Source organism: Vanessa cardui, chromosome 1 (assembly GCF_905220365.1).
Source record: "Vanessa cardui chromosome 1, ilVanCard2.1, whole genome shotgun sequence".
Classification (NCBI taxonomy): Eukaryota; Metazoa; Arthropoda; class Insecta; order Lepidoptera; family Nymphalidae; genus Vanessa; species Vanessa cardui.
This window is the reverse complement of record NC_061123.1, coordinates 2,051,615-2,076,776: the sequence shown is the minus strand read 5'-3', so window position 1 is coordinate 2,076,776 and position 25,162 is coordinate 2,051,615. Positions and strand designations below refer to the sequence as shown.

Here is a 25,162-nt window from a genome sequence, read left to right as displayed (position 1 = left end):
CCCAATTTCCTAATTACGCCGAAGTTATTTACTGAACGGTAATGGGTATCGAGAAGTAATAAAAGGCAAATTAGATAAGGTAACACTATTTCACCACTTCAGTCAAATATATTTTTATATTCTAGCCCATTCATTTGTTTTAGCTGTGTCATTTCTCAATACTTTATCGATAGCTTTCATTTGTTTAAATATAAGACGAAATACTCCTTTAAATACTGTTCATAATTAGATTACCTTGTGATATCCAGGTAAGATAATCTGCACAACTACACTAAATAAAAACAATTAAGTAGGTACACGTAACAGGAAAAAGCCAAATAAACAAAATTTGACAACTAATGAACGCGACTTTATTGATTTAGAGCTTGATTAATCTATGATATTCACTATGGTTTTGCTTAATAAGGCGTTTTGAACGTTGACGAATATATTTCATACCATTTTAAAATCTGAGGTTTGTTTCACTTTTTTCCTACTTCTTTCTAGTCATTTAATTTAATCTCTTTTTCAATACAGATATGTCAGTCTTATTTCTTTATTTATGGACAAATCAAATTTATATAATTTTATTTTTTCAAATCGTTAAAACTGACTGAAAATCCAAAGAAAATTTATCCAAATCAAATATTTCTATTTGGTATAGAAGATATCAAAATTTTAAGTTTTTAAAATCACATATATATAAAATATTTTATAAGTGAAAATGTTTTGAAAACTGAAAAAATAAAAATACGTAGTTAGTATTATAACTATCATAGTGTTATAAGGGCTTATGTAGTCGTTAAATATAATTTTTTACTCTAAGCAATGAGTACACTTTTGTTTATAGCACTTTGAATAAAGCTTTTAACACGTCATTATATACTTACTCCATTTTATACATCAGATCTTTTAACGATAAAGAGAATTTTGTGCAAAAGTCGACACTCGAGTTTACAGGCCTTCACGGAACATGATATTTCACTTACAAGTTTAAACAAGCACATTACTTTTTAAACGAATTTCTATTTATGCATCCGTCTTGTTTGCATTTTCGTATGAAAGCAGACAGCTTAAGCATGTTCTACAATTCCAAAGCTACTTAACTTATATTTATTTTTTTAATCTTTCACGTCAGAATTTAGCTGTCAGTTATGACTTTTATAATCTTTATATGTATTTTTTTTTCATTTTTTAGCTTGTTAGTAAATCTACTAATGTGTTATATACTGCCAACTTTCCGAATAATAAAAAATACGTATAGATTCAAATATATTCAACTAAAAAAAACATGTCAAATTACGATTATTAAAATTAATTCTCTTCTACAGCAACCATTGAATCTAGAAACTTAAGCCATAAGTTTAAGTGTACACATTTATAAGCCTAAACTAAAGCTCGACAAATCTAAAGCCTATAATTATAATGAACAGTTAATGCTAAGCCTAATACAATAGCTTAACACTAACACTACGAATAAAGCCATCAGCTCTTATCAGACACTTAAAGCAGATCAAATAAGAATCACTGAAGGAAAACTTCCTCATAGATACGGAATCCTAATAGAAAACATTAAAGGATATTGGTATTTATCTCAAAGCAAACTGAGTCTCGAATATTATATTTAACCTCTAACCATAATCGTTGGCACTTAAGTATATTACTCATTCTGGTCTTATTAGTCAATATACTCATGTAAAAAGAAAAACATTTTTGGTATAATATGTAATTGGTTGAATAAGATTGAAGGATATTTTGTCGTAAAATTCAGACAAATAATAATGTATTTATCTATAATAAAATTATTAATGGGAAAGTATCTCCGTCTGTCTATTGCTCTTTCACAGTCCAAACACTGAATAGATTTGATAAAATTTGTTATAAAACAAGTCCAAGCTGGACTCCAATAAAAGATAGGAGTAACAACTGACGATCAGTCTCTAATAGGCGAGCAAAGTCATGAGTTAGTATAGTTCAATATACCAAAAAAATAGGTTCGTACTTAACTCGATAAAATCACTTTTGAACATTTTCGACACATTCGATGATTTAATATGTAGTACACATTGGTTACGCATCCCAGATTAACACGTACTATCAAGGGCTATGTGTTATAGGTATGTGTTGTATAGTTGAAGAAGAATTCCATGATATTAATGAAATTGTTTATTGATTGTCACACCCGTTTTGGGACCTTTGAAAAATTATAAGATCAGATTAGTCAGAAGCAATGTGCCTTTTATTTGCTCTTTTAAATTTATAATAGATCCGCTTTGGTCAAAGTATTTCAAATGTTACAATGTATAAAAATCACAAAACGTTGTGAAAGAAAATAGCAAGTCAGAAAACTTGCTCCTGTATTTTGAATAAAACCAGTCAACCTACCGTCTTGAATAAATTTATTTGAAACGCGTTATTTTAAAGAGAATATTCTAATTTAACTTTCCCAATGGATCAATACATACCTTTATGAATCTCTCCATCTCAAACTACGGGAACGCTCGGCTATCACCGGCAATCACTAAAGTTAGTAACATCGATTTTTGTGCGTACGAAAGAAGTTTTAAGTATAAAATATTGTTTGTGATAAATACTATTTTATCTACATAAACTACCATAAGCAAACAAGTATATTTAGTATAAAAATAATTCGTACATAATTAAAGTAGTATTTGGGAATTTTTGGATTTTAACTCAATATTAATAGAATGTTCTGACAAAATAATTAGCTTTGTAAATAATATTGATAGTTTTAGTTAATTTAAACGAAATGTCTTAGAAACATGTATCCTTTTGCAGATATTGTAATCAATGAATTACACGAGATATAATAGGAAATTTTAATATAGGTATTTGTTAGTCATACGAAAAACAAAGTCCAGAATGATTCTTATGTATATACGTTCATAAGTAATGCTAGTAGTAATCAAAGGTGAACCATATCAAAATGTGAAAATAATTTTATTTCAAAGGTCAATAACCTTTTAAATTTTCGTGTGTCGTGTTTTTCTAAATAAAAATACAGTATTGTATTAAAAATAGTAAATAAAGCTAAGACGTCCATGACAAATACGCGTTTGTCAATGGAACGATTGTTCGGATTATTACGTTCGAAATAACACGAGCGTGTTGAGTTCAGCTGTACACTAATGGCACAAAAATGATAGATGCTCTGCCAACACTACACCAGAAAGACCTGCCATAAATCTCTCCGAGGTATATTTGCTATACATATTCTTATAGATATTTTGAAACGAGCTGCTGAAAATACATTACATAATTGTTGTAAACTGTATATCATTTCTACTATATATTATTTGCATTAATACTATCTTTAGAATAAAAGCAGCTCGTATTGTAGACTTATTTTCACTAGTGGTAGCAAAACAATGGAAATACGATAAACTTTACGTCAGTAAATTTTTTTTGCAGCTGCAAACCAAAATACAAAGAGACGGATGAATTTCCAAAAGCACACAGGTTTCAGTAACCGTTTGCAGCGAACCATTCCCGGAAACGTAAAATTGAAAATATTTTTATAAAACAGGCACTACCCTTAATATGACCGTTAAAATAACAGCGGTTTGCCTGCTGTGGAATTATTAGCATTTTGCTTAAAATGCCTCGTTTATAAGTTATTCGTAAAAAAGGTACCGTATGGTTGAAAAGATGCGTGCATTATCCTTCAAGAATTTAGAATTTTTACAGTTACAATAGTTCTAAGTCGGCAAAATGGTGACAAAGGCAGTGGTTTTACTCGAGATCCTCGAGTTTTCCTTAAAGAGAACAAAATTCATAATCAGACGCGTTTTCATTTACAGATCCAAGTTACAGGCTGAGGGGCTTGAGATAGGAATAAAATGGATGTCTAAAGTAATGAGGAAGCACACCTAATATAGGGATGAAATACGTAAGACAAAGTTTGAAAGTAATTCCGGCAACAACAACTTAAGGGAACTGTCGTAGTATGGACGTAATATCGGTGGCATGATTGTCTTTACACGATTAGATATAAATTTTGATGTTTAGAGACTAGCAAAAGACTGAGTGAAGGATGAAGGAATACATTGAAAATTTGACTAGAGAAAGAGACGGTTGATGAATATAATGTAATCGTGGTAGGTGTGTTCCAGTTTAAAGAGTGAGTGAGTCAGTGTAACTACCGGCATATGACATCTGAGTTTAGAAGGTTGTTACCGCGTTAGCGATGTAGGAATATTTCTCACAGCGCCAATTTCTATAAGCGATGGTAATCACTTACCACAAGGTACATTTGCCCGAACGAGTATTTTATAAAAAAAAATACGATAAAACTTTGAGTTCCTCAGTAAGAAATTGTCAAATAACTCATTCGCGACATGCTGAGTATGCTGGTAAATGGAAAAAATATGGGATCGATTGCTCGATCGACCTTAGTGAACAAAACGAATTAAACTTTAAATGGAATTCACCCCGACTTGCCTCATAATGTATGCCATCTTTATTACTCCGTGTGAGATCAATTCGGAAAGTTTTTACTCTACACGCAGTTGGGATCAAAGGATTTGTGTTATTGACACTTACCAAGTAGGTATTTGAAACTTCGAGAAAAACAAGCAAGACTTTTATATCTACGACATTGATCTGTAAATTGTTAAATTTCAGACAAGATCCATTTAACGTTCAAGTCCCTTAGTTGATATATATGTATTTATATACAGTACGCGTAGTGCAGGACAAATATTTAGAATTGATTTAATATTTTATTTTTTTAATGTTTGCGATTCTATTGTAAACCGCGTAAATTGGATTATTCTTAGTACCTTATATTTTAATATTGAACTTTTTTTGACTATTAATATGATTAGAATTTAAAATGAAATGTGTATTAAATATTTTTTCTTGAAATATGTGCAGGTACCAAATTAGGTAACGATAAATAATTGTTTTATCAGTCTGCATGGTGTTGCGGCACATTATAAAAATATATTAACTTATAGTTTGGCTATTGGAAACTTTAATTAGACGATTTCAAAGCCAAGAATTACAAAGAGTCTCATCTAATCTAGAGTTATTTTAAAATAAATATTTGGAGTTTTCCGTGAAGATTATTCACCCCGAAAACTCAGTCCACATCTAAATATCAAACATCATAGAAGCAAGAACAATTCTGAACAAAGAAAATTGTGATAAGCAACTCCTTTGTTAGAATCGTAACTTTATGGTAGCTATAAATAATAAAGACGTTGTCAAAAGTAAAATACGATAATAAATTCAATATTTCTGAAAGGATTTTAACATTTATCGAATAAATTTAAAATGGCCCTTCGTCATATGGTAAAATTTCATACGTTTATATTTGTTATATCTTAATAATTATTGGTAATTTATTCATGTGCATCGGATACAAATACGCTTATATTAACAACTAAAAATGACCCCAATGAGTTTCAATTAAAATTTTATGAGACGGAAAATTTAATGTCATGAGGTACTAATTAATGTAGCCTTGCAAATAAAATGTATCGGAGATGGTAACTTTGAGAAGCGTTTTTTTTTTATTTAATGATAAGATTGATTAGATTTTTTTCTAACATTAATATTCATTTATGATAGAGAATAATAACCTAATAACATTAATTTTGTTTCATATATCAAGGTGCCATATTAAATAGGTTTTAATATGGCATCATCATTTTGTCATAAGTTAAATATAGGAGTTATTTATATATTTATCGGACCATATGCAGACATTAGCCATAGCATCGTAGAACATTTGCTTGTCTGATGATTGAGTTAGACGATATTATATTTTTTTGAGAATATCCCAGTACAGGTAATAGGTAGCATCCTGTCGGCTGTCGCCCAATCAATCACGACGCCGAAGTTTACCTGACCTCGAAGCTCCAGGACCTCGAAATCTTACCAAATCCGAATACCACATCCAGATCACTCACAACACCTTGCTTATTGGAATCGATTGATAAACAAACGCGGGGGCGCGGCAGACGCCTGTTGCGCGGACGAGGGCAACACGAGGGCGGACTCACCGGATATCAGGGCGAGCAGCGCCAAGGCCGCCAGCATTGGGGCCATGGCGGCGACGCGCGGGCATACCACACCCGCGCCCGCTGCGCTAGCACGCCGGGGCGCTCATGCGGCCTCCTCAAACGTACGGCGGCCGGCCCGAGCGGCGCTCGGCGCGGGACTGGGCTCGCCCGCCGCCTTCACCCCCCGAAGCACCCCTGCCTTCCCGACCCCCTCAACCCCGCCCGGCTGCGCAGCCTTCAGGTGCGCGCGACGCCGACCTGAGCCCTGCCCCTTGAAAAATCCTCCGATCTCAGATTAGGGCATTGTGTGGACCGACGGCGTTAACTGTAAATGTTGATGTACAGGATGTTAGGGAAATAGGGCAGCGAGGACAAGGTCGCTGCAGCCCTGGCCAAGAGCCCCGTAATCTTTATGCGCCCTTTAGAGCTCTTATGCGGAACACAATATTAATCAAAGTCCATCGCGCGTCTGCGAAGTTCATTTATCAAGATAAATAGTCAACGGCTTGGAAAATTTCGATCGATTTAAATAATAATATTGTCGCGCGTAATTATTGTGTATGGACTGATCATCTAGTTATGTCTAGACATATTACGAAAATATTAATTAGCACGCATATTTACTTATTATATTATCAATATTATGTATCTTTTACAACATTTTTGGTGACAATTTCAATTCTTAAGCAAGAATTGATATTGTCACCAAAAGATGTCGCACAATTTATTTTTTGATTTCAGTTAGCGTAAGTAAATATCGTTACGATATATGCAACCTATATGGTTCAAGGAGACACATAGGTAATCGTGTCGGCGAACCCTCTGCAGAGGAGATAATGTGTTTTCCAACACTGATCCTGTTACATGAGGGACGATAGAAAATAAACCTTTTTTAAACTATTAGAGTTTTCAAGAGATTCGATAATTTGCAGTTCGATTAAAAAACGAACATATAGCTTTATATATTTATAACGTTTTTTAAGAATTGCTTGTAAACCGATTATCTTGAAAAACGTATGTAAACCTTTTGACTCTGACAAAATATTTTCTAAAAGATCCAACTAATTGGTCTGCAGGGCTGAATCCAGACAATTATTCTATTAATCAAGGTTTTCATTTATAAATTAAACCAAATAAACAAGTACACTTAGTTGCCCATTACATTAACGCGTGTTTGATCGATTGTTTCAATTTACCGAAAGAAATCCGACGTGAAGTCACCTATTTCTCATTCTCGTTCATATTTCTCGTAAATGGTGGAATAATTTCGTCTTCGTTCTGTACATGTGTATAATATTTTTGCCTTCGGAAATATATAGAGTTCATCTCGGTAGAATCTACTATCCGAACCGGTGGTAGCTTCACTTAATTGTAAAATGACGATTCAAAAGTGCTTGTAAAAGCCCACTTGAATAAAGTTTATTTTGATTTGATTTGATTTATAACTATGGTGATTTAGAAGGAACCAAATTTTTTACGACCATTTTTATTTAATTACAACAAATAATGTTTAAATATTAGATCTTTACGCATTGTTCAAATCTAACGAATAATTGTCAACAAACTGATACGATCGTTATGAAAACTGATCTTCGTTAAGAAATCTGTGATAACAGATGTTCTGCGTTGACAGTTTGTTAGTTTTTGTGCAAAACGAGTCAAAAGTATGCTCTGCGATCAGTTAGATGACAGGAAACTAATGTACTCGACTACTAGGGCGGATCTATCTAAGGCAGAGTACAGTCGTATAGTGCTTGTAGTTCATTGGGTCAATGCACTTAAGGTAGGGAGGTAGAAATAGATTGCAATATAACCTTAATTTCTAGTCATTGGTCAATACTAAGTCATCCAAGTTAATAAAAATATATTCACTAATTTGTTGTTAAGTAATATAGATTACTAAAAAGCACTGCCAATAGATGTTAATATTTCTATTTAAATGATTTATGCAAAAAAAAATCATGTAAGTAAATTTTAATAACCTGTGAATGTTATATTTTTGTAATAATTATTAGATTTTATGATTGAAACGGATTCGCGAGAAGACAAAGCTAGGCGGCATTTGCAGTTAAAAATATAAACTATTTATTAATGTTGAACCGTTCGCTAAACATATTTCAATTTATTTCACAGCATGTCTTATATCATTACGTACTTAAAAAGTAATTCTCGTGTAAAAAAAAATAATTCAACGTACCTGAGGTTTGAATTTATTGATTTCTAGGCAGGATACAATGCAATTAAAATGGTCCAAAAGAGTAACTTCTGAGTTACAAGCCTATTAATATCAGTAGAATCTTCTTTTGGAACCAGTGCTAGTTTTACATTGAATTCAACACTTTGATATGATTAATTATTGCTTTTGTGATTCTACTTGAATAAAGTTATTTTAATTTTGATTATTGTTTTAATAATATGAAACTACGAAATAAATATACGTATGAATATAAAATTATTTGAACAAATTCTTCGATAACATTTGATTAAATTATGACGAAGTGTTATTACGTTTCAATTCAACATCAAATGTAAGATTGTTCCCTCAAGTAGGCTTTCAAGGCACTCTTGAATTGTCAATCTGTCATGTCGAGATCACCATCATTCATCCTGCGAGAAAATCAAGACACTCACACCACGCTTCATTATCCTTAATAAACGTACGGAATTGTCATCGTTTGTTTACTTGTTTACATTTATTAAATCATAATTTATGTGAATAGATATCATCATTAATATATTATGTACATACGTAAATATATATTCTTACCAGTTGTCTCCTGTAATTAAAGCAAAGTAACAGCCCGTAAATTTCCCACTGCTGGGCTAAGGCCTGATCTCCCGTTAAGGAGAGGGTTTGGAACATATACCACCACGCTGTTCCAATGCGGGTTGGTGGAATGCACATGTGACCGAATTTCGATGAAATTAGACACATGCAGGTTTCCACACGATGTTTTCCTTCACTACCGAGCACGAGATGAATTATAAACACAAATTAAGCACACATATATAGTGATGTTTGCCGGGGTTTGAACCCGAAATCATCGTTTAAGAAGCACGCGTTCTAACCACTGGGCCATCTCAGCTCAATCACCCGTAGTTTTGCTCGTTTTAGGGGGTTGGTTGTCATGTATTAGGCAACAAAATAACCAATATCCTTCTTAGAGTTCAAGTTTGCTTAACAGCAAATTTCATCAAATCGGTTTGTTGGTTTACATTTAAAATATTAGAACAGACTATTGTGTTATTAATATATTCAATCTAAGACCCACTTATTCAAAACTTATAAAACATATTACATATAAGTTATAATCCAAGAAGCCTAAGTAACTCTGTTTTATGTCTTACTGTTGCTTTTTCGCCGCCAAATCACTGAATGATGAATGAACTAAATCACTGACTGAAACTGATTTTAATTAAATTTCGCACGAAGCAAGCTTTAACTCCAAGTAAGAACATGTAATATGAACTGTATGCTTTATACCTAACTACCAAGTCTTAAAAGGCAAGGGAAACTGCGAACGACAACTATTTGTGTAAAAAGAATAGATGATAAAATTAAAACACTAAAAATATGTTCTGTATTTAAATATTAAAGGTAATTTATTAATTAAATAAGACAACTATAAAATCGAAGAAGACATCAAGTAATAAGCACACAACAAATAACAGCCTTATTCAACTCTAAGGTATTACTTTTTTCTTAATTACCTATTTAATAAAAAACAATATTACTGTGGCACACATGCAAAAAACTATGTCGGCTTGATAATTTTCACTTCTTGAATTAGGATAATAAATAAATACAAGGAAAACGGCACAAATGTCAGATATGAAACATCTTTGCACTAAAAACATTATACATAAAACTATATACGCTATACCAACTCATCATCACATTAAAAGAAATTTTACTACACATCCAAAAACAAAATAACATTATGTAAATTTTATTTAAAGTTATTTTATTTGTAACGTAAATGTAAAACACGGTTTCATGCAATTTAATATTACTTCACAAAACGTTAAAAAAGATACAAGAATGAATGAAATCGACTTGAAAATATATTTACTTGGCTGTTCGCATTCGAGTAACACAAAGCACTCATAAAATGTAGAAATGTAGCGAAAACAGCGCAACGGTGGGTACGCTCCCGGTATCTCTATATACTCACTCATGTTATGTGAATATTGTTTGAGAAATTCGTTATGAATCTATTGTAATAAGGTTTCGTATTCGTATCAGGAATGGGTGTGAATTAAATTGTACTCAATTTCAAATTATGTCCTTGTACTGTGCGAACGTGATAGTACACTACAAACGTTTAGCTAACTTCTGTAACATAGTCTTTGAATTAAAGGTTTACCCAAATAAATAAACTAAAACGCTTAACTAATTAATTGCATTTAGTTATCAACAAAATCAGCAAAACTTTTTATCAATTTATTTCTTTGGCTTTCCATACCCTCCCTAAGGAGGAGGAAGAAAGAGGTATTGCACACCCTCTTTAGTGAAATTCTAGAATGAAAGCTACTTTCATATAAATAACTTTCTATATAATCACTAAGCTCAAGCTTGTGTATGAAAACTTACCCAAAAAAGAAACATTTATTTTTCAATACAATTTATTCATGTAAGTTACATCTAAAGTTAGAATTCTACAATCATTTAAAATTACTAATTACACGAAAGTAAACCGAATCTTTCCTAAAAATGTATTTAAATATATTGAAGAATATATTAAAAATATTGTGTGCGTAGAACTTCTTTCGATAAAACACTTTTACCGAGACACATAAATCATCGGTTCCAACATAATACGGAAAATGGAATACAATATTTCGTCGATCGGCACTTATCTATCTCTAGCAGGCTGTAGACGCTTTTAATGCAAACAAGTTTACTGCGTTTTGATGGAAACGTGACTAGAGCAATTACAGGCACAAAGAAAAACTCATTAAAAGTTAATTTTTTGCTCGATAAATAGCTCTAAAAATTATTACCTTGGAACAGGTCATTGGATATACCTATCTATTGACGGACGGAAAAATTGAAGAAATTATTTTATGGGTAATAATTTTGCATATATAGATTAGATTTATTATAATCTGTTGTCTACAGTTTCTAAATAAAATAAAACTTTCAAGTTATGTAAAATAACGGCAATTACAATATTACTTTTGAAAATTCAAACATGGATGGCCTCAAAAAAAACCCAGATTAGTACTTTATTAAAAATCTACAACTTCCTCGTTAAAAATATGTCTTATGATGAAAGTGATATAAAAAACCCGCATTATTTCGTTAGATAAGCGTGAATATTCAGAATTACGTGACAGAAAGGACGTTTCAATAAATTAATTTATAGATAAAGGTAATGGCTATTTTTTTTATGGAATAGCTTGACAGACGAGCGTATGACCCAAGTAAAGTAAAGTAAAAGTAAAGTAACAGCCTGTAAATTTCCCACTGCTGAGATAAGGCCTCCTCTTCCATCAAGGAGAGGGTTTGGAACGTATTCCACCACGCTGTTCCAATGCGGGTTGGTGGAATGCACATGTGGCAGAATTTCGATGAAATTAGACACATGCAGGTTTCCTCACGATGTTTTCCTTCACCGCCGAGCATGAGATGAATTATAAACACAATTAAGCACATATATATAGTGGTGCTTGCCTGGATTTGAACCCGCAATCATCGGTTAAGATGCACGCGTTCTAACCACTGGGCCATCTCAGCTCACAATATATCCTTGGGAACTAAGATGCTATGTCCCTTGTACCTATAGTTACACTGGGTCACTCACCCTTCTAACCGGAACACAACAATACAGCGTACTGTTGTCTAGTGGCAGAATATCTGATGAGTGGATTTTACCTACCCAGGCGGGCTTTCACAAAGCCCTACCACCAAGTTTTAATAATATAAATACATTGGACATGGAAAAAAAATCAAATTATAACTAAGATACAACAGCGGTCCGGATAGACGTCGTAATACCATAATCACAAATAAAGTAATATCTAATAATTGAATTGAAACTGAAAAAGACCTAAATACTAAATAAGTACAGTTACTTAAAACAGCGTGCATTTAATTAACACCCAGATCCCAGCTATGCTGTAAACCAAACAAATCTCGCGTTACCAGTTCATATCTGCTATTTAACTTTACTAAAGCACGTAATGTAACATTTTATTTAAACCTAGTTTAATATAGTTCTATTTGAATTCCCCCAGCCGAGCCGCCGGCGGCCTCGCTTGCCTTACTTCAAACTTGATAACGTTTCTTCTCGAAAGCCTGTGTCATTCAAATGTTTCAAGCTTCATTTGTATTTTACACTGAAAGTAACATATCTTCACAATGTTGATCGTTGAATACACATATGTCAATTTCATACCTTACATACACTTAAATTTCATTCGTAAAAACATTTGCACAGATATGAATCATTATAATTGGTTGAGATTCACATATTCTACATGGGCTTGGATTGTTTTGTATGAATCTTGTTGCGGTTGAGATCTTGTCGTAATATTGAATTCATATAATTTTATATAAAATATGCAGGCAGACATGCAAGGGCGTGACACTTTGAGATCTTCACCTGATGGTAAGTAGTCACTACTGCTCATAGATATTAGCAGTAGATATTGGCACAGTAAGAAATATTAGCAATTCTTACATCAGCAATTCGCCACCGTTCTCGGATCTGAGTTCTTATGACCTTTGAGCCTTTTAGATAAACTTGTTCACCCTTCGAACAGGTACACACCCATACTAAATACTGCTGTTTGACACAATACAAAGCACTACTTAATAAGTGGTATTTGAACTAAGCTACTTCCGTATCTATTATTTTATAAACATAATCAATTATATATAAGCGTTATTAAAGTTAATATAGTAACCTAAAGTTCAGATACCCCATATCAGTGTAGTTCAGTCTGTAAATTTTACATGTAACCTAGTACACAATAATTCAAAGTCAAACAGCAGTAAAACCGAAGCTACAATAGCGGTAATACTTCATGCGTTCAATGTTCATTGTTGAACGAGTCGATTCGAAACTACAATTTCGGTCGGTATTAATGATTCATTCAAACTACTTAGGAGTACAATGATTTCGTTCGCCAACATTTGAATTATGATATCGTCTGAACTAAACAAGTAAGTAATTTTGAAACTACCGCACCTTTCGAACCTCCATTGTGTTTACGATGGCTTATCAGTAATTTGCGATTAATATCCAAATTTACATAGGTACAAAACTACGTAAACAGCCCTGTTATAATCTCTCTTTGCAAATTAGGTAAATAATAAATATGCATATATATTTATTAATAACAGTATATAATTGTTTGTTTTGCGTAAAATAGAATAAATATTTTTTATTGAATGTAGATGCTGTTCAAAAATAATCGAATTACACAAGACTTAATCGATGATTATTAAGATCGAGCTTACCGTCATTGTAGAAGCCCAACTTATCGTGAGTGTGTTTAACAAAATTTACTTTCACTTCCATAATTTATATTTATCCAAAGCATTAAAAAATTAAAACAAAGAATGTTGCTGCATTTTTTCAAACTTATACTTTAATCTACCAAATCTAAGGCAGCGAATAATGCCCTGAGTGTCATTATAAAAATCATATGATAAATGTTATAAAAGTTAAAAAAAGTATCACAAAAGCTTTGCGAGTATTGGAAACCCCTCTGATGACAATTTACTTACATTACCTAGGTTATTAGCTTGGAGCAAAAGTTCAAATCTCACGCTATTCTTTTACGTGTACCACTGAGACAATGTATACTGTCTACGTCTACGGAATTTAAAGCCATTTTTAATAAGCAATATTACGAATATTGGCATCATTATACCTAGTTATTAAGAGTGTTCCTTTTATTTTGAATTTCAGGGATACAAAGATACATTTTTTTCATGGAGTATTTCAAGGTCTAAAAACTCATATTACTTTATAATAATTTATTCCAATAAAACAATAAATAATTTCAAAGTACTTATCAGTTACCATCAAGTACTTTTTAAGTAAGAAATGAGTTATCGTGTTTCATAAATTCTTCTAATCTTTGTATTATTGTTTCAATGTTTTATGACAAGAATGATAATGCGCAGAAAATGGGCTATTTCACATTGATAAATAAAGTGTAAATTATTGTAATCATTGTATATTAGGATTTTAAAAACGGTTATTTAGTAACGAAAGTTAAAATTAATAATTAATCTATTCATATATAAAATTAAATCCATTAATTAAAATACATTTTTTTAAACATTAATCACGTGGCACAAAACACTCCTGATTTTTCATGTTTATGATTACGTCAGTTAGCCTACTGTATGTGGATTATATGTACCACAGAATACAGTACAGGCAAGTTACGTCACCAACCCTATTGAAGCGCCATATTGTCCAAGTACGGATTTTGCGCGCACTTAAATATGGATTTTTTAATTTGATATTTTTCGGCAAATATCAACTAGAAAACTTTTATTTAAACTATATAATAATATTTTAATACAAAATAATATAAATTGGATTTTAAAAACTAATCAAATAGCCTATTGCCATCGAGACATATTTTAATTTTATAAAATAATCATAATGATCATAACTCTTGTTTTCAAAAGTAAACATTAAATTGTAAAATCGCAATTGTTTTTACAATTTTATATGTTCTTTTTTTCGTTTTATAAACCGTATTTTACAATATATAATAACGAATAACATAAAAGCTAAACAAGACAACAAAGGCGGTCTTATCACTTACACTTATAGGCTATAGCAATCTCCCATCCCATAGACAAACAATTGCTGAAAGAAGTTTTGTACTAATACGTGCATTTAATATGAGATTTTATATTTAATTAGAAATAAGAAAATTAATAAGAATAATTATGAAAGTCATTTTCGTTTGTTTTCTTAATTAAACAGTATATTTAATACAATGGAAGACTATACAGCTTTCTAACTCATTATTAAAAAATTAAATGTCAATGTCAAATCGACACTATAGTAATTGACAAGTTAGTTTTGAAAGAATAGGTATGCGTTTTGTTTGGTAAATCTGAAAACAACCAGAAATAATTATTAATTTGTCAATATGAATCAAACAATTAACGTAGATCAACTTAACTCAGCATTAACATCGCTGAGAACTCTTCGTTCCAGCGTAAGTCATGTATTTGAAACATTATCAAATGGACTACGAGCCGATCACGGCGAAGACGGTAAAGACAAGTTTTTGGTTGAACTTCAAGAACTTTTAAGTAATGTAAATATAAATTTACGAGATTTAGAACAAACTGTGAATGGGCTACCGATACCTACTGCACCGTTCAACCTTGGAAACACGACATTTTTGAGTCAGGAAACAACACAAGATCGACAAGCATTATACACTCAATTAGTAAACAGTTACAAATGGACGGACAAAATTCACGAATACAGCTCCTTCGCGCATACACTGCTAAGTCAGAATTCTTTAAAACGATCATACATCAACTCTGGAAGTACCAAGCGTCGCGGTAAATTGCAAAGTAACCACAACGTCGCCCCGCTTCAAGTAGACAATGTAATAAATAACATAGATAGATCCTATAACGATATGAAAATCACGATTTCACGCCCATTTGCAAGCAATGCTGTTGTCCAGATAAATTTAAGCCATGTTCTAAAGGCCGTTGTTGCTTTCAAAAGCTTGCTGATGGAATGGGTGATGGTAAAAGGTTACGGCGAGACTCTTGATTTATGGACGGAGTCGAGACACCATGTCTTCCGAAAAGTTACTGAAAATGCTCATGCTGCTATGCTACACTTTTATTCACCAACTTTGCCTGAGCTGGCAGTTCGCTCATTTATGACATGGCTCCACAGCTATGTAAACCTATTTAGTGAACCATGTAAACGATGTGGATGCCATCTACATCACACTTCCATGTTACCTCCAGCCTGGCGTGACTTCCGCACACTTGAACCCTTTCATGACGAGTGCAAACAATAGTTAATGTGGTATTGAAGTAGAAAGCTTGGAGCACTGGTATGATACTTGTGTTGCAGCTTTCTCCTTCAATATCTCAAGTTGCAATGAACAGTTACTGTGAGTTGTGTTGTATAAAAAACAAGGACTAAAAATAATTTGAACTTCAAAAACCTTTATAAGTTTTGAGTAAAATTAGTTGTCTAAGTAATGTGTAATACAATGTAATATACTCTCATACTTGTTGTGTAATTATGAGGACTAAAGATAGTTTTGTACAATTTCAATATATTATAATCAAGCTTAATTAATATTATGGAGTGTTTTAAGACATCTTTTATTAACCTGTGTTGCAATTTTATTTATGCAGTGATTATTTTTTTTTACTTATAATATACATAAACCGATAAACCAGAGAGACACCAGAGCCCATTGACACTTGTACTATAATAAATTTTAACCATTCCTTTCCTCAGCTAAGATGTTATGTTCTTGTACTGTTACAAGCAAGCTAGTGTAACTGATGTCAGTTTAGCATGACTCACTCGCCCTTCAAACCAGAAACAGTATTAAAAAGTTGTTTGACAGTCAAATATCTGATGTGGGTGCCTACCAGATGAGCTTGTACAAAGCCTTGCACCAAGCACCAATGAAAATGATGAAAGGGTGTAAATAAAACTACATCTTTTAACTATAACATAGATATAACTATCTTAAATAAATATAAAATCATTGACTAGGTAAAAGGCTGACACATTGCAATTGTATGATCAACACTACAATCCACTGACAACACATGGGCACCAATACCTATTTTCAGAGGAAAATGTTGGTCTTTCCAATGGCCTAAACCTAAACAACCATGTCTATTTCTTCCCCACATGTAAAGATCTCCATTATTTGTTACTGCTGCCAAATGTCCAATACCGCATGCAACTTTTGTCACCATTTGTTCGGGATTAAATTCATTCCTCCCAAACAGCGGTGACGGTATCTGTTTGGGCTCTTTAGCATGCTGCACATTGGGTCCAAGTCCTAACAAACCAAACCCCCAAACGAAGGCGTCACCATGTTCTAAAAAAAAACAGCATTAATTAAGTCATACAAAAATCTTAACCAAAGTTACTCATGTCACTGGCATTACTTTTGATATTTGTTTTGTTATTTAATATCGACAATACTATAACTTTTTTCACACAATACTTCGTAGTTCCTATCACTTACCATTACATATGAGACAAAAGGAACCACCAGCTGCTATATCTACAATCTTTCCTAAGCCTTTGGTAAATTTAACTAAAGCATATGACATGTTTACTTGTTGCTGATTTGTAGCCATTGGTACCTGTCCATATTCTGAATTTCCCCACCCAAAAAGTTCACCATTATCTGAAAAACAAAGTAACATATTTTAACCTAACCACTAAACTATGTAACTAATCATTACCTAAAAGACATTTATAAGCTTCTAATATAGTATATCCATCTACTCAGCTTTGAAGGCCCACCCACCTATGGTAAATTATTAGCATTTTAGTCAAATATATAATCTATATATTTTTTCTGCCTTAGTTGTCTTACACACAATCAAACATAGTAATGCACCCATTTGTAAGTGGTAATAACTATCTTAATTTAATGTACTTAACTCACATTGAATTTATTAAATTTTTTATACAGTTACCATTCAATGCAAGTACACAGTCAGCAGTCGAAGCAACTTTGACTATCTTTTCACTAGTAATGTCTCCCTTAACAGCAGCTGGGAAGCCTTGATTTTCATATGTACCAAGACCTGTCTGACCATCAGCTCCCCACCCACATGAGTATACTTTTCCTGATTCTGTGATGAAAAGGCTGAAAAAGACAAATATTGTTTGTTTACAATAAACATTTCGACTCCAACAATTTATACTACTTTAACTCGAGAGTGTGCACACTCTGCTAAAAATTGTAAAAATAATTTAAATCTATTGATTACAATTGCCTTTAGTCAGTGTTGTATAAAATTTGTAACTTCATTAATTTTGTATATTTCTTCACAATTTTTTTAATACTTATAAAATAACATATTTTGAGCAATTTGGCATAAGAAACATTTTCACTAAAATTTGAGTTAGCAGTTAGTATAAATTGTTGATGTCAATTTAATCCTATAGCAAAGAAATATGATCTATTTGCTTCTTTGTAATTGTAACTCAAATCATAATAAGGCAGTATATGTGCAAGTTTTGTTGTAATGTTTTTAAATCATTCATTAGATAGTGTCTGCAACATTGGAGACAAGCCTATTAATAGTAATAATTTTAGTAAAATTACTAAATGTATTCATTTATTTATTTATTTTTTGTTTTTTTACTATACCTGTGATCTTGTCCACAACAAATGTCTACAATTTTTTCTTTTCCTAGCCTTTTTATGTTATGGGAAGCCATACTGCCTCTATATTCCTCATTAGCATTTATTTTTCTACCACATTGTCCATATGCATTGTTACCTAATGTATAAACACCTTCATTATCAGTCAATATAAGAGTATGTGCTCTACCGGCTGCTAGACCTGTAACCTAGAAGACAATTCATTTATTTTTAAGCTAAACTTTTCAATATGTATATGTAAGTTAAAATAATTTACTTTTTTTGGATATATTGTATGCATAACATTGCCTAAAGCTCATGTTCTTGCCTTATAGTTCATTTTCAGATTGTACAAATCAATCTCACAAACAACCACAATAATATAACTATGTTAATATCAACAAATTAATTGATTATATATAGGTATCCCATTATCTAAAGATTTTATCTCATACCTTGGTCTCTAAAGAATGATATGGTATATAAATAGGTGCAGGACTTAGCAACATTTCCAATGGTTTACCAATCCTAGGTGCATGGTAACCAATTTGTGAATCTGTATTGATACCAGTCCCAAAAACTTTGTGCTGCTCATTTGTTTTAACTGCTGCCACTGTGAATCCATAACCACATGCTACATTTGTAACCTGAAATATCAATACAATGTTTTATATCAAGTTTAAAAAAATATTGAAGTGAACAGGCAAATTTGCAATTATTTAATTATTTTTTTTCAGTTGGTACTCACATCAAATCTTTCACAAAAGCTAGATCGCTTTGGATATGTGACAAAGGTAAAGTTGTTTCTGTAAGATTTCTTGCCTGTCTTCTTGCTCCTCGGCATATGAATGCCGAGAGCACCAGTTTCTGCTAATCCCCATACATAAACTCTTCTATCAGAACTTTTGCTTACTGGATATTGAAAAACTAAAAAAATAAATGAGTATTTTAAAGTCAAGAGACCATTAAAATTAATTTAATGTGATGGTAATGTCATTTAAAGTAAATTTTCTTTCATCAATAACATTAATAACCTACAAATAAAAGGAGAATGACATAATTCTTAGGAATAAAAACTAATAAATTCTATCTAGAAATATAAAGTCAAATAAATATTGATGAGTATACTTGGTAACTTTTCTTCTTCACGGGGATCATGTATTTTCTTTTTTGTAGTGGCAGTACGACTAACTAGGTAACTGGGACATCTGCGCTGCACAAATAATTTAACTGCATTCATTTTTTCATGTTAGTGTTAACTATTAATTATTTAACTGTAATTTACTATACTATTTAAAATTTGTTAATAAAATTTCGGTTTCGAAATTTTTAATTTAAATTATTTCTGACAGTTCTGCTTCTGACATTAAGATGATAGTTCAGATCAGAGTTGCAAGTTTCTAAAATCATAAGTTAGTTTCAGGAGTATGTTTTGAACATGTTACAAAAATGTAATTAGTAACTTAAAAAAATAGCCTGTTGATTAACGGTATATTTTTTTACAATTTTCTCGTAAACGGTTAATGTTGTCATAAGAACATGTGACGAAAAGAACCCATAAAAAAATTCTTAGAATCGTTATATTGATTATGAGATTATGTAAATTATACTGCTTATTAATAGTATTTGAAAGTACCTGAATGTTTATTGGCTTCTGATGTTATAATTCTTTATAGTATAAAGTTTAACTAAAAGGGTTAAATTTAAATTACTAAGACCATTAAACACATAATATTATATTAATCATAGTGACTACAATAAAACAAAACTATTTTATTTTTGACAACAAATTGGCGCGAAATTGCGTGTTTTGGAATAGGGCTTTGATGAGGCTTCTTAATTCTTCGACTTCGAAGTTCACTGCCAGAGGACCAGTTCCATCTTTCCAATGATTTTCTATATCCTTTAGTGAGCCGCCAAGAACGAAAATTAATTCCTGCAGTTTAACCCACGACTTAACGTACTTTTCGACATCTGATGAATTCTGAAAGGAAAATTATCTTAGTATCATAATTAAAATAACTTCTTATTTTTTTCGGTTTATAAAGTTGGTACAGAATAAGTAAAATTACCCTTTTACCCTTTCGTTAAAAAAATTGAATACCACTTAATAATAGAAATATACATACTTGAAACATTTGTGGCGTCTTTTGGACCACAAGTGTGTACATTTCAGTGAGCTGAGTGGCCATCTCCATAGATATATCTTCAACAGTACACACTCGATGTATTAGCTCGTCGACGAACATGTTCACTAGTGTTGCCATTAATCTAAAAAAAAATGTTTTTCTTAGAGACTTTCTAGACTGTTTTCGTTGTTTTTATTTTATATCATTATTTTTAAACTAAATAAAGATATCATCTATTTATTCCAAGCTTCACTACACATCGTCATATAAAAATCAGAAAGATAGTCAGATATAATCTTATTTCTTGGTATAAAAGATTTTACCTTGTAAACACATTGGATGGAAAAACACCGATCCAGACATTCTTCAATAGTTGCAGCTGCCTTAGACATTGCCTGACCGCTGCTTCTGCATTTTCACCTAATACATCTTTTACAACGATGCAGTTTAAATCTGAAATATCGAACAAATGTATAATTTGAAGTCATAGTTCAGTAATATTAAATATTTTTTTTTACTTTACCAAACATTTTTTTGGTTGATAGAAAATAATACATATGAAGTCAAACTGGTTGTGGAACGCCTGATCGATGTGAAACATTGAAAACATTAGAATCGCACAATTATTTGCGCAAGGCGACACGACACCGCAGTAAATTTCATAATATAATTTTTTATTTATTTATTTTTATTTTTTAATAATAATAATAATTTTATCATACTACTGGGGTTTTAGTGGTTAAAAAAGTAGCCTATATTACTCCTTGGAGTTGAGAGTATAGATAGTTTGACGACGCATGATGACAAGTTCGTCTGATCTAGCGCGTAGTTTTCACATTCTTATTTATAATATAAAATATTTAAAACACTTATTTTTTTAAACAGGAAAATATTCATCTTTAGACAGGTCCCTCATTAGATTATATACTATTTAAGATATAAAACTAACCTGAGGAACGTATATTGTCTAGTATCTGTTTCCTCTGTTGCTGCATGTGCATAGCTAGATGTCTGTAGCCCAACTCCCTGAGTTTCTGGACCAAGTCTATGAATCCAATTGCATACCCCAATTCTTGACCTTCCATCAAACATAACCATTTATCACCCAAGGTCTGTAGATTGTGCGCAAGGTACATACAATTGTTATGGAATAGAGCTGAAAGATAAGTTAGCAAATATTAATAATTAACCAAAGAAAAATCGATATTCGATTATTTAATCACGTATCAGCGTTCTAATAAAATAAAATTAAGAAATACATTTCAATGCATACTTTAAGTGTATGGGAACACACACTGAGACATCTTGTAAGAACGAGTGTTACCCACTCGTAATAAAGTACGAGAATAGTAATAAATTTATTTTGAAAATCGAGCCTTCGTGAATGAATCGATATAATTGTTGGTGAGTTTCAGATGAAATGCAATAGTTGTAACACATGTACTTTAATGGAAATATACTTAAAATAAATTCATATAACCTACCGACATATTGTGGGATGGTCTGCAAATAATTTTCATGACTATAAGGAACAACCGCATCGTAAAGTTCAAATATAAATCTTACAGTATAATACATTTTTTTAGCTACAATTCCCCGGCACTGCACAGCTTGCTCCATTATAACGTAGACTAAATCTAACAGTTCTTGTGCGGTTTTGGATATCATACATCTTGGAAAATAGAACAGGCTATGCGGTAATGTCTTTCCAAATATTTCAAGGGCTTCCGCTGTATAGCTGTCACCCGAAAAGTTTTCTGGAGGCGTAGATTCTTCTGGAATCTTTTCAACACCAATTGACATTGTAATACTTAAATCCTTGAGCATAATTGACCTTGCCGTTTCTAAAAAGTGTTCACTTGATCTGTATGCAAATAAAACGTCAATATCGTCCATATATTTTAAGAGCGTTACGCCCGTTTCAGGAAAGATTTTTATAGTTGTTAGAAAAATTTGAAAATTTTGTATTTCTGAGGTTATGTTAGTGTAACATTGGAGGTCGTTCATGTTATTTGGTACAGTATGTACCAAGCAATATTTTATCATCATGTCGCAAAAGTCTTTTCCTATAAAGCTCCCTAGTATTTTCATTATAGTTTTTTCATCTATAAATTTTAATTTAAATTTGTCGTTGAGAAAACGAAACAATAATCTTATATTTGAAATTGGAACGCGGTAATGAGGCAATTGATTTTGTTTATGATGTATCGTTATTGTTGCCGTGTTTTCTGTTTCTGCGTAAAATGAGCTGTCATTTTTTAAGATTTCTATGAGAACTTCTTTCTTCAGAAACTCAGCGAATTCTGAAATCTTATGAACCAAATTGTTACTTTTGTCAAGAGCGATTAGAATATCTTTCGAAGCCTCTGAATTGTCCAATGTAATGTTGAAATTAAACACTGTTTTACGATTTCCAGGCTTGCAACTATATGATATCATTCGGCTCCATTCTTGATTCAAATCATGCAAAAGAGTGTCGAAGATTAATTTAGCTGTATTTTTTGTATTGACGTAAAGTTCTAATTGTTTGAAACCATCTGCAGCTGTTTCGATGAACTCAAGTAAGTCATCAACAGCTTCTATGGCTTTTGAATAGCTTTGTGCTTCTCTACCTTCATTGAATTCCCTTAGATATTCACTACATTTTATAATGTCAATAACAACATTCATAGCATAATTAACAGACTGTAATTCTTTGGCAATTTGGTCATGATTTTCAATAGACTTAAGAATTTCGGCCATTGTTTCATCTTCAATTTCCTTTTTACATGTTTCCATTTCATTAACTAAAGCTTTACTCTCAGCACATAATTCAGCGCCCTCATTCAATAATGCCGCTACATCATAATCACAATTATCTAAATATGTTCTTACATCTAATTTAAGTTGATCTATTTCTTTAATAATTAGTGGCATTTTTTCCTGTGGTGTCCAATTTGTATCATTGTTGTTAACAATTTTATTTATTATACTTTCAACATCATATTCTGCCATATTAACACTTTCTTTTTGATCTATCTTTTTTGATAGGGAGTTCTGGTTTCCGGTCATTTTTGGGTGATTTATTGTATGAATTTCTAGGTGTGCTACGTGTTGCATAGGCTCTATTGGAACTCACAGCATGTCTAAGAGTATTGACTAGAAATCGTTTGTTAGTTTTTTGCTGTGGTGCTTTTATCCAACCCGAGGGACCAACAATTTCAGCCCTTGCAGCACCTTGAACTGCTTCTCGTAGGAGTTCTTCTACTGCTAACCTGACAAGTAGTTTAATTATTGATTAAACAATTTTAATAGGTTTAATTTTAAACATAAATAAAAAAAAATTAGTAATAATTCATTTTGTGTTTATTATTAAGATCAACAGAAATTAAGTTAAATTATTAGAAATCATTCTAATAGTACAACAATACTAAGAGTATTATAGATAAATTTAATATGGTACAGAAATTATTACCACTAAGAACTCGTCTTCTTCATTTTGTTATTGATATCCTATCAATGAAACTGCAGCTACAGATGCAGTACTATGAAGCAAAATATAATGTTTTGTGTTATACATGCATAATATACCCTTTCACATAGCTGGCAACAGACTCGGCCAATATCTAAGTTTAGGCATTAAAAGGGTAAATGATGCCAGTATGTATATCTAGCAAGATATAATCGAGTGAAGGAATAAATGGAGGGGAATATTATATGTTAAATAATTAATTTTATTTAGTATAAATACATTTCTAATCAAAGTTGGTTTTGTTATTGTCATTATTGTCTAGAAAATATGTTACATTTTTTATTAAAGCAATTAAATTTGATTTTTTTTTAAGGATGTATAGAACAATTCCTTTGACTTATGTAAGTTAATTAATTATTTGCTAACTATGTAGAATAGTTTTTTTTTTAATAAATTGTACTTAAAAAACCCCATAATACAAACCTGACACTATGGCTACTAGAGTTATAAAAAATTTGCTACATGTGTAATTTTTTAATATTGAACATTTCACCAGGACTACTGGTTAATGTATTTCAAATAACAGCTGCATGAGTTATACTTATAATTTTATAAATAAATTGTTTTAGTAGTTGTTGCAAGGTTTTGTTTAGTATTTTTAATATCATTAAAAAAAAACTGGAAAGTTTTTCAATATTTAAAGGGTAAATGAAATCAATAATATTAACATATGAATAAAATTGTAAATTAATGACATTTAAACAAAATTGAATAGTAAGATGTTTCAGGACAAGATTATCTGTTTATTTAATGAAAAAACACTGTTGATAAAATGACAACAATGAATAATACAACTACTTTATACTACCACGATAAACAAACTATTATTAAAAATAAAAACAACCCATGAAAATGTATTATAAATTTATCGTACTTCTCTAGAGCCTCGTCGTCTAGTGGTTCTTTAGCGGGTTCTTTATTAACATCTTCGTTATCTGTCATAGTTTAACTAATTTTATAGCTCACTAATTACCTTTTAAGTAATTAAATAACACCAATTCAATTAAAACACGACATTCTTTGATCCATTTATTTTCACCAAAAATACGAATTCAATACAATCCACTAAGAAATTGACAACTACTATTTGAAGCATTCAAAATAAAAGTTGATCTTAAGATCAATATTAGCCCTAAACTACAATTAAATGA

At 31.6% G+C, this 25,162-nt stretch overlaps 4 protein-coding genes across 13 annotated transcripts in view; 1 reads left to right on the top strand and 3 right to left on the bottom strand.

The window, feature by feature from the left end:
* Positions 1-6,148, bottom strand: part of LOC124529807 (neuronal acetylcholine receptor subunit alpha-7) — a 117,023-nt gene extending 110,875 nt beyond the window's left edge. For all 10 annotated transcript variants that reach the window (XM_047103733.1, XM_047103760.1, XM_047103746.1 and 7 more), the window contains exon 1: positions 6,009-6,148. In XM_047103733.1, coding sequence (XP_046959689.1) covers positions 6,009-6,054 — 46 coding nt within the window. In that variant the 5' untranslated portion in view covers positions 6,055-6,148. The remainder of the gene's footprint in view (positions 1-6,008) is intronic.
* Positions 6,149-15,077: 8,929 nt separating this feature from the next.
* Positions 15,078-16,338, top strand: LOC124530504 (mediator of RNA polymerase II transcription subunit 27). Its single transcript, XM_047104691.1, has one exon. It carries the CDS (start codon positions 15,138-15,140, stop codon positions 16,035-16,037), a length of 900 nt encoding a protein of 299 aa, XP_046960647.1. The 5' UTR covers positions 15,078-15,137; the 3' UTR covers positions 16,038-16,338.
* A 366-nt stretch (positions 16,339-16,704) lies between these two features.
* LOC124530497 (RCC1-like G exchanging factor-like protein) lies at positions 16,705-19,728 on the bottom strand. Its single transcript, XM_047104684.1, has 7 exons — positions 19,500-19,728; positions 19,120-19,298; positions 18,827-19,018; positions 18,378-18,580; positions 17,698-17,870; positions 17,238-17,402; positions 16,705-17,087 (listed from the first exon to the last, which is right to left on the bottom strand). Exons 1-7 carry the CDS (start codon positions 19,609-19,611, stop codon positions 16,750-16,752), a joined length of 1,362 nt encoding a protein of 453 aa, XP_046960640.1. The 5' UTR covers positions 19,612-19,728; the 3' UTR covers positions 16,705-16,749.
* Positions 19,729-20,087: 359 nt separating this feature from the next.
* LOC124537240 (centromere/kinetochore protein zw10 homolog) lies at positions 20,088-25,121 on the bottom strand. Its single transcript, XM_047114050.1, has 6 exons — positions 24,985-25,121; positions 21,985-23,754; positions 21,450-21,656; positions 20,824-20,953; positions 20,501-20,642; positions 20,088-20,355 (listed from the first exon to the last, which is right to left on the bottom strand). Exons 2-6 carry the CDS (start codon positions 23,597-23,599, stop codon positions 20,140-20,142), a joined length of 2,310 nt encoding a protein of 769 aa, XP_046970006.1. The 5' UTR covers positions 23,600-23,754; positions 24,985-25,121; the 3' UTR covers positions 20,088-20,139.
* Between the last annotated feature and the right edge of the window lie 41 nt (positions 25,122-25,162).

Excerpts from the sequence above, each read along its gene's own strand:
- LOC124530504 (XM_047104691.1), top strand. The coding sequence starts at position 15,138 with ATGAATCAAACAATTAACGTAGATCAACTTAACTCAGCATTAACATCG.
- LOC124537240 (XM_047114050.1), bottom strand. The coding sequence starts at position 23,599 with ATGCAACACGTAGCACACCTAGAAATTCATACAATAAATCACCCAAAA. Across the intron at positions 21,657-21,984 it reads GACCATCCCACAATATGTCG|CTCTATTCCATAACAATTGT; the intron begins GTAGGTTATATG and ends CTTATCTTTCAG. Across the intron at positions 20,954-21,449 it reads AGACAATATACGTTCCTCAG|ATTTAAACTGCATCGTTGTA; the intron begins GTTAGTTTTATA and ends TCGATATTTCAG.
- LOC124530497 (XM_047104684.1), bottom strand. The coding sequence starts at position 19,611 with ATGAATGCAGTTAAATTATTTGTGCAGCGCAGATGTCCCAGTTACCTA. Across the intron at positions 18,581-18,826 it reads ATCATTCTTTAGAGACCAAG|GTTACAGGTCTAGCAGCCGG; the intron begins GTATGAGATAAA and ends ATTGTCTTCTAG. Across the intron at positions 17,088-17,237 it reads CTTTTGTCTCATATGTAATG|AACATGGTGACGCCTTCGTT; the intron begins GTAAGTGATAGG and ends GTTTTTTTTTAG.